Source organism: Agelaius phoeniceus, chromosome 1 (genome assembly GCF_051311805.1).
Source record: "Agelaius phoeniceus isolate bAgePho1 chromosome 1, bAgePho1.hap1, whole genome shotgun sequence".
Lineage (NCBI taxonomy): Eukaryota > Metazoa > Chordata > Aves > Passeriformes > Icteridae > Agelaius > Agelaius phoeniceus.
In genome coordinates, this window is record NC_135265.1 from 59,786,722 (window position 1) to 59,803,561 (window position 16,840).

Genomic DNA, 16,840 nt, shown 5'->3' on the forward strand with positions numbered 1-16,840 from the left:
TTCTTATTGTGGGTTGACAGAAGTTGGGCATTTTCTGATTGCCTCTGCTGGGGCTGTTCTGCAATGTGCTGATGTTACTGTGTGGAGGAGTCGACTTGCGAAACGTTTTATACAGAGGTCAGGCACATAATGAATCCCAGCAGCTAGCTGAACAGTAGAGCAGCCTTCATTTTTAAGAGAGTCTGAAAATAAGCTTTCTGGTTTTCACTGTGTAGGCCATAGTCTTTAGTCATATGAAGTTCTGGGAAGTCACCACTTGGAAACTCTTGTATTCAGACAATTGCTTCTAACTGCAAACAAAGATAGCAATCTGATTGATATGGTAGAATAAATTTAAACGTACAAGTAAAGATCTTTCTGTTTTCATAATGTTTGTGAAATTATTATCTGGGCTTTTAATTTTAGCTTTCTCCTGTTAGTTTGTCGGGTTTTTTTAAGTGTATTCTTCTACCAAAGAAGAAACAAATTGTTACTGTATCATGCTCTAAGGGGGATGAACATATCTCTGGGTAATATTTTGGAGAGAAGGCAAGAAAACTAAAAGTGCCATTTGGCACCTACATTTTTGCAGGGAATAAAATACCACTTTTTTAAAGTTGGTATTTTACACAAGGTTCTATCATTACTTGCGAGTTGTGGGTACTTAATAGTAGTTTTTCTGTTTTCTTGAGTGCATCACGTTGTTTGACAAGACCTGCCGTTTGCAGGAAGGAAGTTTTGTTTAAAACATGGATGAAATCTATGTGAAAGTTTTCCTGAAAACTTGGTACCCAGTGCTGTTACTTTACAACACTGAACCTTAATTAGTGCCTTTGTGAGAAGAATGTGTTAGTGAAGGTCATGAACTATTGTGGTTTTGAAAACTGTACCTATGTCTCAGATATTTTAAGAACCAAACCTTTTTGTATCTTGAGCTAAAAGAGTTCACAGATGAGTCAGGTGTATTGTTTGATGGGATTATCTGAATTACAGACTCAGAAGCTGACTGTCGCACTGTTATGTATTATGCTTTTTTTCCTTTGGCAAGTTTTATTGGACAGGGAAAGAACTACCAGTGAGCATAACAGCCCTCTTGCTCATATCCCCAAAAATCTGGTTTTGTCTCTTGCACATCCTAGCCTTGCTCCTTTATCCCTTGAGCCTCTGCATCTTATGGAACCAAGAAATGTGATTGCTCCTCTGATGAAGTTCTACTTTCTGGTGAAATTTTTGCTTCAAAATTTGTATTTTCCATTGAGGAACATTTATAATATCCCAAGAGAAGTGTCATTTCAGCAAAATGTTGCTTTTGGGTGTTGCAACTATTTGTCTTTTTTTAATTTCTAAAGCAAAGATATATATTATTAAAGTATTAACTATGAAATTGTTAATTTTTTGCAATAAGATGTGAGTTTGAGGGTTTTTAGAGCACCTCACAAGTTTTAACTTCTGTACTGCTCCATGTTAGCATCCTTTGGAAGATAATGTCTCAACTTACAATTTCCAACTAAAAATTCTTTGGCTGAAGGTACTGTTCTGTGCTAAACTGTCTGGTTGAAGTAGTGATGCAGGATGTAAACAAATGTTGCATAGGGATTCATAGTGTTTTATGTAACTAAAAACGTCTTTCTGCAATTTTCTGTCTTCAGAAAGGCAGCAGATACAAAAAAAAAAAGACTGTTTCAGTAGGTAACAGTCTGGTTTTGATACAGATTTGTAAAAGTTAAGTGGTTAGAGTGTACTTAATTCTATGTTCACATTTTGTATATAGTATTAATACCTGAGCTCCTGGGAGCCAGCTGATTTTAAGTCTTGTCAAGCTGCATAATTTCAGGGTTTCATTTATGCAGCCAGCTTGCTTTACCCTCGCTGGGGGCTTTCCAGATTGCAACATTCATGTAAGAGAGACTTGGTAAAGGAAAGGCAAAACTGTCAAACTCAGAGTCTGAGCAACTACACAGGTAATGGTATTCAACACAAGATAATAATCTTGTGGTATGAGATATGAGAAATATGCTGTTGATAACTTGCATGACATGATAATGTCATAATGCACACACCCTCACTTTCAGAATAGTGTTGTCTCGCTGTTTCTTTTAGGGTAGTCAGTCTCAAAAAGCAGACATTACTATGTAGAATGTTAATGGTGCAGTGACAAAATGCAATGCACAAGGAACTGTTGACCCAATTTCTGCTCTTGGCTATGTCCCTGATTGTCTGTATGACTTCCAGTGCATTTGTTTAGCTGTTTGTACTGTCATTTCCCCAACCTTGTATCATTTAAACAAACATGAACTTTCACTGGTTGGTAGTGGAGTTTCATGCTAGTAGTTCCATCCAAAACCTGTTATAATAATCAAAAAAAAAAATAATTCTCTGCTGAGGACAGGCTTGATTGAAAACTTTTTTATGCTTCTTCAGTAGTTGTGAAAGTGTTCTTTGTGGTAGTAGATTTTAAACGGTGTTCACCAAATGCATTGAAATGTATTTTACCTGAGAGATGACTGGCTCTGGAAGATCAGCTTATATCAGAGTTCTCAGTTTCTCATCCCTTTCTGTTATCATTCCATACTAGAAATGTATGTATTCATTGAAGTGAGCGTGGAGATCTGACTGGTTTCTATCTGAGTTTTTAAAGTTACAGTAACGTTTCTTTGAGAATAACAGAGACTACTTGGACAAAAAGCAAAAAAATTCTATCTCCAAGAGGACAACAATATGGGATTCTTTTTTCTTTTATATCAGTTATAAGTGAAAACACTTCTTTATAGGAATTAAGTGATTTAACTATAGTCGGTCATTGACTCCTCATGCTGATGTTTAATAACATCTATGATGTGTTCATGTAGTTGTAGTTTATATTCTTTAACTGGAGAATGAGACTTGTAGTTGTAGTTTATATCCTTTAACTGGAGAATGAGACATGGGCAAGGATATTCCAACTCCTTATTTTTGCCTCCTGGTATGGATTGTTGTGAAGATGCTGAATTAGTCTACCTTTTACTAAAACATGGAAATTCTACTGTTACTTGCTCTGCAGTTACTGTTACTTGAGTTGGAAGGCATGAAGAACTGTTAAGTGGCCAGAGTAGGAAGGGGCCTGAAGCATTTTTAATGAGTTGGTTTTTTGGGGTTTTTTAAGAGTGTGTCCACTAGAGAGCAGCAAAAACCTGTGTTCCTAGGAGCTTTGCTATTCAGCTGATTAGGCGTTGCGTTGTTTTCCCCTCTTTTGGAAGGGGGAGAGTAGCTTCATAAGGGAGTAGTGATTTATTTATGCCGAGGAAATAATTCCGATGTGTGTGACAGTGAACTGTGTCTTGTCAGGAGACGAGAAGATGGTGGCATCAAACCAGAAAAAAAGTGTAAATTTTATCAAATTGCACTAAGTGGGAATTCTATAGCAAGAGAGAGGTGGGAACAAAGTGAATGAGGAAGATAGGGCACAAAATGCTTTCTTTAGTAATGGTTGGAACAGTGTGTCTCTACAGCTTCACAAGATTAGGAAGATGAATAAGTGTAACAAGGGCAACCCAAATGTAATTTTTCACTTCAAGTAACTTAGCCTCTGCACAGTGACTCAATGTAAATACATCTGACCGAATATCTGTCTCTTGCTGTAGGCCTTCAGATGCATGTGCTGTTGTGATGAGCGACAATTACTGTTTAAGTAGAAAAAAGTCATGGATTAAGCGAGTGAGATAAAGGTGTGCTCACTTCAAAAGTTGAAAGAAATAGTGAGTGTAAACATTTTAGGAAATCTTTAATGGTTTGGGTAGATTGAAAAACATTTGTTCAGGCAAAAATTACCAAAGGGCCAGCAACATGAAAATGTTAAATTTTCTTGTGTTAAACTCTGAATATTAAGACTTTCCTTACTTCCCTGATGAGGCAGGGAAAGATGTGCAAAAAGTGGTGCTGTTAAGCTTTACCTTCCTGAATGCCAGTTTAATCTACCTTCTAATTATTTTTTTCAATAGTCTTCATAGTAAAGAAAAAATTCTAATCCCATTTTTAGGGTTTTCTTCCTCCCTTTTTCTCACTGGTCTGTGTGCTGGTGAATCTCTCTGAAACAGGGTTATCTTTCTATAGTGGGTCCTAAGAATTTGATCAAATCTCTTCAGTAATAGAAGATGATTGGCAGTGATATGGTTTGATTCAAAATCTTGGGGGAAGGGGGTGTTTTAAGAGAATATTTCTCAGGATTCAAACTTTGAGATTACATACATATGTATTTGAGATCAGACTGCCATTTATTTAAATCCATGATAACCAGTGACAGAGAGGGCTGTAAAATCTAAGGCAATCCATGTGATTATATTAAACTCTTGAATTTAGGTGAAATGCCAGATTTCAAATTTGGGGGACCTTTTGATTGACACCTGCTAATCCTCATTCTTTTGGTGTGAGTTTTTGTATGTAGCCTTGAAAGAGTCTATTTTTATGGCTCAGGGCATTTTTTGGTTTTTGATCATAAATGTTGAAGATTTTAAATTTGTCGTAAGTTCTCTATTTTAATGTTTCTGTCTGCAGGTACACAAGTTCTAGGCCACCTTTTGTTCTTCACAGTTGAACAGGTGGACTCAAGGTGTATTGATACTTTTTCTTTGTTGCTCCAGCACTATTTTCTGCATGTAAATTTGGTGCTGTAAATGCAGGAAGGAGTGGAGAAAGAGCTTAGGAGTAGTAGTCTTCCTTCTCCAAGAACTTCTGCAATGTGAAGAATGAAACCTTATCATCATAGGGTGATTAGCCTGTCATTCCTGCTTCCTTCCCCATGCCCTCTCCTTTACTAGTGCAATTGATAGCTTTAGTAAATCACCACCTTCAGTAATGTAAGAGTGTTTTCCTGTGGCTTCATAAATAACAAATCTAAACCACACTCTGCTTCTGTGAAAGGATCATGCAGGGTTTTGTTTTTAATGAGGGTTAAGCTGGTATTTGCCCTTTTGGCACAAAATGGAAACCATCAAGTAATGCATAACATACTAATCCTGGGTAACTAGCAGCATCCGATTTGTCACTTACTTGAGCTGTACCTGTGGTTACTGTTGAAAAAAATGGCATCATTTGTATTTGGTTTGAGAACGGCAGACTTTCATGCAGTGTTGTTTTAAAAGTCTAGAATTTTTGTAGGAAGAATTGTAGAGGTGCTTCTTTACCTGGAGGAACAGCTACAATTTTAGCCTTTGTCTTTTAATACATTACTATGTAAAGAGAGATGACTTCAGATCTAAATTTTACTTTCTTCCACTCATCTCCCAATTTTATTGTCCCATGAAAAGGCCTTGTAGCGTTGTTGTATTTTTAGTGTTGCTGTTCTGCGTTTATGTAACCAAAAGAGCCTCCTAGCACTCTGAATTTGTATTTCTTTAGTCATTCAAATTGCTTCTCAGCTCAAAACATGTACCAATACTAACATTAATGCTTTTTTCTCAATACAGAATTGGAGTGTTACTGCCAGCTATGTACAAAAGACAACTTTACGTGTATGACAGATGGAGTATGTTTTGCCTCAGTAACACGAACTGCAGACAAAATAATGCGCAACAGTATGTGTATAGCAGAAATTGATCTGATTCCCCGAGACAGGCCATTTGTTTGCTCTCCCTCCACCAGAGATGGAGTCCATACTGTGTCTCATTGCTGTAACACACCTCTCTGCAATAAAGTAGAACTTCCAATTCCAACACCAGGTAAGGGATTTGGGATTTTTGCTCTTTTGTTTTTTGATTATTTTTTTTTTTTTTCATTTTTTCAAACAAAATTCTGTAAGAGTGGAAGTGTAGGTAAATTTGAAGGCCTAAAGTTCACCTTAGATTCTGTAAAGACAATTTCATGATATTTGAAAAGAGTTGTTATCTTCTGGATACGGATGTTAGGGACAGTTTTGAAGACTTAAATAAAAAGTGTAAATAAGCACATTGCTTTTGTCCTTTTTAGTACTTTGATTCTGAAAAAAGTTACTGTGCAAAAGCTTTAACAAATGCATTAAAATAATTTGAGTATCGCTGTGGGATACTATAAGTTTAGTAGAAAAAACGGACATTAATGGGTTTTATCATTTTCTTTTATTTTAACGTTCAGGCCCTACTCCAGAAAAACCAGCTTCTAACCTAGGACCTGTGGAACTGGCTGCTGTCATTGCTGGACCTGTCTGTTTTGTCTGCATTTCACTGATGTTGATTCTATACCTTTGTCATAATCGTACTGTAATTCATCATCGTGTGCCAAGTGAAGAAGACCCTTCTTTGGATCGTCCCTTTATATCAGAAGGAACCACTTTAAAGGATTTAATTTATGATATGACAACTTCAGGCTCTGGGTCAGGTAATGTGACACTTCTAGTAATAATTACTTTGTGCTTAAGAGCCTTGTAAGACATCTAGTTTTTTTAATATTGTCGAATCTACTTGAACTTCTAATTAACTGGAGAAAATACTAGAAAAGCAACTTCCTGTACATTCAGTCAACATCAGTGAAGATTCAATGTATGAAAATAAGTTAAGGAAAAGAAACACTGAATTGTTGCTGCCCTTCCTTATTCTCAAAGTAGGCTGGTTTATATAAATTATATAATTCATATAATTTATATAATTATATAAATTATATCACAATATATATTGCAGTCATCTATCATAAATGTTTTGTGTTGTGTAAGGCTGTCACTTACCTTTTTTGTTCTGTACAGCCTATCTACGCAACCATTTTCTGTGGTTTTTAGATAATTTTCTGAAGGGTATTTTTTAGCTTTAAATTGAAAACAAAAAATTGTAGCTATTGCTGTATGAAGAATATTCTGAGTTAATATTTTAGCCAGTTCTTTCCTTACAAAAGATATTTTTCAATTGCAAATAGCATTTCTGTGTATAGAATGGATGCAGTATGCAGACCATGTCTAATGAATGTCTGTCCCTTTATTTTGCGTTTTTTTTGTTTTAATTCTGACTTGAAGAGGTGTTGCTCTGGGAAGATGAAGCATTAATCTGTTCACTGCATAGAGTTTCAGCTATTGTAACTCTGACCATTAATTGCTTATAGGTTTATGCTGGTCTCTGACATGAAAATGTCAGTTTAATAGGTGTTGTTAGGGGATGATATGCCAGGTAAATCATTGCATAAATTAATGGATCTTTGGTCCATGTTAGGGAGAGAGACATCAGTTTGTGTACTGCAACCTTTTACCAACCTTCTACTATATAAAATTTAAGTAACTTAATACTGAAAATATTTCCTACTACTTTCAAACCTATGTGTTGAAACAACGATGCCCTTTCAGAACACTTTCTACAAAGAAAGACTCTGATTCTCAATTGCTGCATCTTTTTTTTTTTCTCAGAACTGGAAAAAATTTAAACAACAAAACCCAAGTATCTAGGTTGTTTTTCTTTTCCAAGGACAGTAACTGTAAAACTGTTTAGAGTCCGTTGCTTTCTCAAATAAAATTATTGTAACTTCCTGAACATGTTTAAAATCTAGATCAAAAGTTCATTTAGTCATATCTTTTCTAAAGAAGGTGAGTTTGCACTAGTGTGTAGGTCACTATGTTTCAGCTGAGGAAGCTTTTGTGTGTTCAATAAGATTTGATCCTGGTGAGGGTAAGTTGTTTTCTGGTTAGAACTGGAGTTTTAGTAATTTGTGGTCATATCAATTTTCTCATTTACTTGCAGAAGTAGATAATGAAAGTGGTTAATAGAACTTTCAATATATTGGGCTAGAGCTTGATAAATGCAAATGCTGGACTTAGGTCTCCAGTTTTGTTTGTTCTAGGAAGGATAGACAGTAGTCAGAGATAGAGATAATATAGAGGAGTCAGAGATTTACATATCGTGGAATCCAGAAAGACGTGATATATATAATTGTTACACTATTAGAAGTGTCTCACTCTTACTTAATGTCTGCAGATCTAGACTTTTCCTAAGGAAGGCTGAAAACAATTTCTAATTAAAATTCAAACTTAGTTGTTAATTGGTTTCTTCATTCATTATCAGGAATAATCCTCTGTTTTTTCTTCTGGCCTTCTTACCTGTGGTGATTCTGAACCTCTCTTTTTGTTTGAGAACTCCTTCAGAATAAACTCTTGAAAAGCAGAGAATCCAAGTTAGAAGAAATTTATGATTATTCCTCTGGAGCACATGGCTAGAAACTACTGACCCTTCCCTTGCCTATGTGCAAATTACTCTTTAAGTAAAAGGAGCATGCTAGGGAATTGCTAAGCTTTCACAGCTGAATTCAGGGCACTCAGGCTGGTCTAGATTCCCAGAGCATCTGACCTACTATGGTATTTGAGCATTGGCTACTGGTGAATGCATCCAAGGAGCAAAACCAGCAAATGTAGTTGAATTTGACTTAGCCCTAAGGGAGCCTCTTCACTAATTTGCTTTTATGCTTGAAAGGCTGTAAAACAAGGCTGAATGTTTCCTTAAAAGGAATCTTTTAACTTCAGCTGCAGTGAGTTCCATGTTGTTGAGCTGTTTTTAAGACCAGTATTAGCCTTATTTAGTGTTCTCTACTTCACTTTGATTATGACAGTGAAATAGGAGATGCTTCAGGTACTTACTTTCTGTACTGTTTGTTGACATTGTGTGTATTTGCAATGACTTGTGTCACTTTGTCTCAGAATTAGTCAATCAATGACTATACAAATTCATAGTGCCCTAGTACTTGAATTGATAACTTTTGTCTGTCCTGAAGTATGCCTACAGCATTTGAATCTCATTTAAATGTGTATTTTAATCCAGACTTTGGGTATAGCACATTTAAAGTTGAGAAGACTGTACCTTTATGGAATAAACTGGGGGTAGAGAAAAGGGTCTCCAAAGGGAGAAGACTCAGAGCTGCTGGTTAAAACAGTGCTTAGCCCTGTCAGAAACTGAACTGTCTGAAAGGGATGGTGTTGGGACAAGAGGTTGCCAAAACACAGTGGAAATGTACAAAACAGGCAAAATAATCCAGACCCAAGAGGAACAGCTAAGAAAGTGTTTTGTTTGGTGACGCAAAAGCCACATTCTACTCTTAAATTCATGCTGAGAGACCAGAAGAGCTCATAGTAAAATAAAAAAGTTCTACCAATTTTGTTAATTCAGTATTCTCTGATGAGAAGTGTATAAAAGAGAGAAATAATCAGAGCTCTAAAAATGAGCTTCCTAGTTAGACCGAAAGGGAGCAGGATTCATTTGTAGCAATGATGAATAGTAAGCTGCTATTAATTATTCGGTCTTGACTTAACATTAGTGTTGCCATGCTGTTCCATGACAAACAAGACCTGAAATAAGGAGATACTCCATGAAAGGCATTAATGAAACATCTAAAATAGACCCTTCTGGCGAAGCTACAGCTTCTAAGAGAAGGATTTCAAAGCCTCTTGGAGCTGAGAATGATTTTCAGATCATGATGCAGATCTCTAAATATCAACTACATATTGTATAGACAGATGGGGACGCCCATCTGTTACTGTCTTAACTCACAAATGACGAAGTCAGTTACAAGGGAGTAGGAAGAATTGCCTACAATGAGGAGAAGCTTTGGATAGTATTGGTAGGCGACTTCCAGCAGGAACTTAAGCTATTTAGAAATCTTAAGGGTCACAGAAATCAATGCAAAGTTGAGTCAGCTGAAGTGACTATAAAGCTTCTTAAAAACTATTTTGCAATTCATACAAACTTGAAGGGAATAAGATTTTTCACAGTTCATGGAATGTTGGTTTTTTTATTACTCATCAGAGGAGGTCTTATGTGTAGAGACTTACGAACAAGAACAAAATTCTAGCTGCTGCTTTTGTTGGCTACCTGTAGTGCTCTAGAACTTACTTCCTGAATTATCCAATTTAGTTACAAACTCCTTATGCATTAGAAAGTCACTAAACTAATCAGAGTACACTTAATATATGAAAATTAACTTTCTTTTTTTGTTAGCTTTCAAGAAGGATTGAGAATACTGTATGATATAAGAAAATTTTGATGAAGGTTTCAGGAATAAGTCAGGTGACCATGGTGTCAAGGATGACCTAAATACAAGGTGTCAGACACTGAGCTGCTGTTTTATTTAATATGGGCTCAAATTTTCTTGTTCTCCTGATCGGCAAACTGGCTATCATCTTTCTTCATGCACAGTTAAAAGGAGGTGTATCTGAGAGCATGGAGTACAGTTGTGTCCAATGTGTATGTGAAAAGCTGAGGCTGTAGCTGTCTCCTGTGAGATGCTTTTCAGGCAGTATGGTTCACAGTACAGCAGTTGCTCAAGTTCCTGGTGATACAGAGTTATGTGTCTTCTATAGCAAAATGAGGAAATTGCTCAGTTCCAACAGGAAGTCTGTAATGAGTTGCTATGAATGCACGATAAATACAGATTCCAATCTTCTAGAAGAAGCAGTAGTAAGGGAAAGATTAGTTTGACGTACAGAAGCAAGTTGGATCTTGTAAATATTGTCAAAATAAATATAGGAGTAAGTGGATAGATCACAGTAAGGTTTTTATCCTACAGTGACATGTTAATTTGCTGAATGGGAGTTTGTAATGTGAATTTGAAAGGCATTCTGTCTAGAAGGTTTAGAGGTTAGTATATGTTTAGCTGATATCCCTGGGCATATATGTTAAATAAGGAGAGATGTCTATAAAAGGTGCAGCAAGTTGAGAGCAGTGCATCTGAAAGTGGGAATATACAGACAGTTTTCTGATACAACTCTATGGCCTAGCACCCATTTCAGGTACACAAAATCAGCTTGTACTTGATGTATGCTTATAGATTTTGCAGTAGTGCATATATTCTAAGGAAGAAACTTTCTCTGGCCAATCAAGTAAAATTTTACATTATCAGGGTTCAGTTTGGTCCTGTGTTGTTTTCGTCTGGCCTCTTCTGCATTTCAAAGGTCTGTCCATAAGGAATGAAGGTTAGGCTTCTCAGAAGAGCCTCTATAGTTTGGGCATGCAGCACAATTCACCTGAGGACTATTACAGCAAAAGTTTTAACTTTCTCAATAGACATTATTACAACACCGTGATTAATGATTAAATTGCTGGTATAGTGTACATTTTTTTTCCGTCCTGTCTTCATGTAGATATGTTGTCAGCATAGACTATGCAGAGAATTCCTGTAGGTCTAGAATTTTTGAGGAGCTGTTCTGAACACTGCAGTGTTTAATTTGCTCTTCTCAGACTGAGACACAAGTGTGGCAATGCTTCCAACCAGATTAGATGTTCTTCTAGTGCTGCTGTTAGCAAAGACTGTCCAAAGGTGGACAAGAATTAATTATCTGAGCTATTTGTTGGGATTTGTTTTCAATAACATAAGGAAATGCAGGTGTTCTGTCAGATATTGGAACAGCGATTATGGAATAACAGATTACTTTGTAAAGTGTTTGGTTAAAGTGAAATAATCCTGTACCAAAAGAGCTTATCGTAAGCAGATAACCTGGCTGATGTTTTCATCCTGCAGTGTGGTGTCAGTGTGGAATCCAGTGACAAGCCCTAAAGTAACAACAGGAAAGATTTAAAATAAACAAAAACCCAGCCTGGTTGAGGGATGCCAGTGCTGCTTGTTGTGTAAAATTACTGAAATGTACTGAGGAGGTACTCTGTGTTGAAAGCATGTAAATGTTCCAAAGCTATAAAACCTTGATGAATGTAAATATTTTGCTCAATTATAATTATGGTGAGATGCACAAGAATGGCCTGTAAAGCGGGAAGCTTGCATTACAAGGATGTTTTCCTATTTTACAGTGACTCGGGATTAGTAAGATGCTATTGGCACACCAAAATCCAAATGAGTGTGGATTTTCAGCAGTCGGTGTTGCCGATATGTGTGGTTTAACTAACTTAGAAATGGACTATCTAGTGATAAGCCAGGTAAATTAACCAGTAGCAAGAGTGCTCTTAAATTGCTTTGCCAGGAGAGTTATGGGCAGGTCCTTTTTCCAAAAAATTAAGAAAAAACTCACTTTCATCACTAACAAGTAACCCAAAAAAAAAAAAAAAGCCTAAACCTGGTCCTGACTGCCTCATCATTGCTTCTTTTTTGCATTTAAATAAAACTTTATGGCTCAGCAAGTGACAGCATTCCTAACTGAAAGGACGTTTGTGTTGTGGTTTTGACAACCATAGTAGTTTGTAGCATAATCTCCATGAGTACTTATTGTTAGCTGGCCTTTTAAGGGTGAAGGCAGAATCTTACCTATGTGCTTGCTAGCAGTCCTCAACAAGCAGTTAGAATGAACATACTCTCTAAGATTTTAAGAGAAATACCCTATTAGAAATAAGATCTCATATTCAGTGGGTGGGATAAGTACTAATTCTGTAGAGTCATATTTAAAGCAAACGTAAAATCTTCTTTTTAGGTTTACCTTTACTTGTGCAAAGAACAATCGCAAGAACTATAGTACTTCAAGAAAGCATTGGTAAGGGTCGCTTTGGAGAAGTCTGGCGGGGGAAGTGGAGAGGAGAAGAAGTTGCTGTGAAGATCTTCTCTTCAAGAGAGGAACGGTCATGGTTTCGAGAAGCAGAAATTTATCAGACAGTTATGCTACGCCATGAAAACATTCTTGGATTTATAGCTGCAGACAACAAAGGTTGGTGACACTATGAATTTGTTTTGCTGATTCTGCATCTGGTCAGAATAGGCAGTGCATGAAGGAAAAAAATGTGAGGATCCATTTAATAGTAGCAAAAAATAGTTTTGTTACTGCAGGAGTTCAGGGTTTGGCACATTTTTCATAGGTTTAATGAAGGAAAAAGTACATTGTCTCTTTTTTTGGAAGAATATGCTTTGTTTAAATTTGTTTAAAATGCTTTGGTATCAAAAAGGGGATGCCTTATCATGTGAGCCCACACATCTGCTGAATACTTGTACCTGTCATTACCTCACAGCCTAATAATATAGATGTTTGGGACTGAAAGAGATCATGTCTCATCCTGTTGTCCTCATATAAAGTAGGAGGTAGAAGATTTATTCTTAAGGCTGAGTTATGAGATGTTATTCTTTTAGAAGTCCAATTAGAAAATCTATTGCAAAAATGGAATTATTTGTTTCTAATAGTAAAAAACTATACCTGCTTCCTGAAGCTCTCCTGATAAGCCTTTAATCATCCAGTTAGAGGAACCATTTTTTCAACTTTGATTTGCTGTGATTTTTGGACAGATTAAAGTTTTCTTGGATTTTCCTGCAATTCCAGTAAAGAGCCAAGAATCTGACAAAACCAAGTTTTGGGTTTCTTTCATTAAGGGGAGCTAAAATATTAAGATGCTGTTTCATTCAGTTATTTTCATCTGAAATTACATATTTCACTACAAATGGCATTTGACTTCTTTGTGGAGAAAGCATTAACAGAAAATTCTGTCACATTAGGGAGGAGTCAATAATTCACACACATCCTGGATTTTTAAAAGGCTCTCAGTTTTGTGGGAAATTCCTAAATGCTTTTAGTGAGGGTCAAGTATATGTGTAAAGTTCTTTTTAATTACCATTAGATGAATTTCACGTTTCTATATAAATCTGTAGAATAGGAAGAGAATCCAATAGATTGTGCAGAGCACTTCTCCAGGAAAGGGTTGTGTAAGTTAACTTGCTCCTAACAGATGTTTGTGCAACTTCTTATCCTTCAAGAGCTTGCAGATCAACACAATACCAGGCAACTTTTTCCTGCAGCTTACCTATGCTTACCATGAGAAACTGTCTTATTTTCATGCCTAGAATTGTATTTGGTGTTACCAGCACCTGCAAGAGCTGGAGTTTGCTCTGATTGGCCTAGGGGAGTGAGTATCTGGAGCCTGGATTTAAAATTAGATCAGCTGCATTAAAGCCATAAATGAAGAGCTATCTCTGCAGAAGCTTTAGCTTCTATTTCTCATTTAAAAGCATAAAGGATATATTGCAATACCTTAGATGTAACTTTTCACAAAATCATCTGTAAGTATACCAGTGTCTCCTTTTGCCTGAAACCTCCGGGTAGTTTGTCCCAAAAATACATTTGACTGCTGTGAAGAGGAGGTATGAGAAAGGTTTCCTAAATGGGTGGGTTTTTTGGATAATTTCTTGCTTGCTGTTTTGTGTTGCAGATGCTATAGCATTTGACTTGGTCATCTTTAGTTTCCTTGTAATATAATATAATGTGATATGAATTTTTTTTCTGCTAATATGCTTTATGTACAAAGAAGAAATCCTTAACTGATAGGTCATGGCACTATTTGAGGGTTTGGGTCTTCAGAGTAAGGCTCTTGTACTTTAATGAGAACTAGTTGGTGTCTGGTTTTTAAAAGTAGATAAAAATGTGTTTTGAAAAGATCACTATTCTTGACTGTTTTCTAACAGTATTGCTGTCTGAGCAGAAATCTGTGTTGTTGTTTTTAACCCATCAGTGCAGAATTAATTCATAGTATAACCTTCTATATTCTCTCAGTGAGGAAATATATACACACAATTTGCTCCCTGGACTAAGAATTCAGTCCTGAATATTGAAGGAGGTTAAAACTTCAATTCTTGTTTAGAATACTTCAGGCCACCTGTATCCCATTAAATGAGAGAACATAGAGGGACCATTATGGGGGTAGTTCTCCAAGTTTAGCAGATGCACTCCAAAAGGAGAAGGTGTATCACAGCATGGCTTTAGAGAACAATGGCTTAAGAACACCAAGTGTTCCAGTGGCTTAAGGAACAGTCCTCCATTGTAGATGCTGGTGCTAACTGATGAATGTTCGTATGGTGCCAGGTGCAAGATTATGTATTCGTTCACAGCAGCAATCTCTGTGGAGGGTTTGCGTCCATTTCTCTGTAGGGCTGACTTTTGAATGTATTCAGGAGTTACTGCAGTCTGTCTGGAATGCACAAAGTCATTAGACTGCAAGAATCTGTGTGTCTGAGGTACTGCAAAGATGACTGCCGAGATACAGGAGTACTAGTAATTTTAAAATTAGCAAAGGACTAGTAAAAGAGCTGTAGAACCAAGGCATGCTTCAGTTCTTGCTGCTGCTGAAGGCATTAATAAGGTCATTCCTCTTACCTCAACTGCAGTTTTTCACAACTGCTGAGGAACATCTGGCTGTCTATTTAGAGTAAAATTGGTGGAATGGGTTCCTTTGGGTAGGAGGGTGTGTTTGGATTAGACTGTGTGTTTGGATTGTGACTGAACTGCAGTTTTCACTCCTTTTTCCACTACACTCTTTAGACTGTCCATATGCCTTAATGGCACATTCTTATTTCTGCTTCCCCAAACCTGTGTTATGTTCAGAGGCTACAGGAGCTGGTTCAATCTGTCTGCTTCCCATCCTGTAATCCACTGGGAAATAGGTGCTACAGTTAAGGCAGCTTGAGGGCTGAGAAGCAATGAATGATTTTAATTGCAGTTGTGGTCTGCCTGACAACTTCTGTGTTCTGGGTAGCTCTTTGTATAGCAAGTGTGTGCTGACTTCCAAATTCTGCTGGGTTAGGGAAGTTATTTTCAGGGCCATGTGTTGTCTTGTTTTGTGCCATCTAAACTTAGCACAGTTTTTGTGCATGGTTTTTTGTCTTGTTCTTTCTAACCCACTTACTGCACGGTAAAGTGTATCAGGAACTACTTCACTGTACTATTCTAGTAGCAAAAGAGTAGTGTCAAGAGCCACAGTTCACAGTACTAAAGATTCCTCTGCATTAGCTGGCTGTAATCTTAACTGTCTGTAGGCGGATTAAAATAAGGTGAAGTCTTGCACTGCACACGTCCAGATAACTTTATGCACTAAAATACCTTGACTTCTCTATTCCTTCCCCTTAACCGAAAGCACACTCCCCAGTATGAGAGCTTGGTTCAGTTAGAACGTCTTTCATGGTAAGTAGATCCCCAAAAGTGATGTTAAACAATATGCTGCAAAGAAATGAGCAGAATTCCTGACTCTGGAGAAATAATATTTCAACCATTTATTCTTTTTGAAGCTCTGACTTTAGCCTGAGGAGAGGGAATCTGCACAGCTCAAGTGCTTTTCATCGAGTCAAATGACTGTGTCAACATGATTGAGTCAAGCTGTTAGGTTAACAAGACAACAGTCATGATCTAGTCACTGACGAAAGTGCTATCTCCCTGAATATCTCCTTTCTAAGAGATTTCTAGTGGGAGATCCCATCTGAATCTGATTTTTTCACTGCTTTTTCCTGTTTTTTTTTCTAATATTACGGTGTGCCAAAAAGGGCAAAATATCTGCTTTGAAACACTTCGCTACATAACACCACAGAAAACATTTTTGTTTCGCTAATGTTGATGTGGAAAAAAAAAAAACATTTTTCACGTAAGTGATTCCAATCAATTGAATTTAATTGAAACTTGATTATATATTTGATATAGCAATTGTATAAATTCCTTTCTTCATGAGTCAGCTCTACTAAGATGGATTTTGCTCGAACATTCATAATCAGTCTCCTGACAACAAATCTGAAAGCTTCTTTTCTCAGAATTTCAATGTTTATTTGGAGTTTAAAATTAAAATCTTGTACTTCTGAGTGTCCTTGGTGGTATGAAATACTTTCAGGGGTCCTGAAATAGCTGAAATAACCATAATTAATCTCTTAAATACGTTTCCAATAACACATGTAATTTTTTTGTAAATTTTGAGTATTCTGAAATTATTTGAGATTCTTGATCATTGCGAGTTCATAAAATAAATTAGATTGCCTAATCATGGAAAGCTGGACTACTGTATGTAATTACTATTGAGTGTAATTACTTTTTCCTACCTGATAATGCAAATCCTGTGATTGAAAGCTTCATGGCAGATGCTGTTTACTGTGCAGCTAAAAATACTCAGGTATTTTACAGGTCAGGTTAATTATTACTTGGTAATAATCAACTACTGTCAACAGAATAAGAAGACTTAAGTTTATTGTAACATATTCTGCTTAGAGTGCT

At 36.6% G+C, this 16,840-nt stretch overlaps 1 protein-coding gene across 1 annotated transcript in view; it reads left to right on the forward strand.

Moving 5' to 3' along the window:
• The window catches only part of TGFBR1 (transforming growth factor beta receptor 1), a 34,836-nt gene that overhangs the window by 1,814 nt on the left and 16,182 nt on the right, over positions 1–16,840 (forward strand). The window contains exons 2-4 of the mRNA XM_054637554.2: positions 5,421–5,672; positions 6,064–6,306; positions 12,308–12,538. Coding sequence (XP_054493529.1) covers positions 5,421–5,672; positions 6,064–6,306; positions 12,308–12,538 — 726 coding nt within the window. The remainder of the gene's footprint in view (positions 1–5,420; positions 5,673–6,063; positions 6,307–12,307; positions 12,539–16,840) is intronic.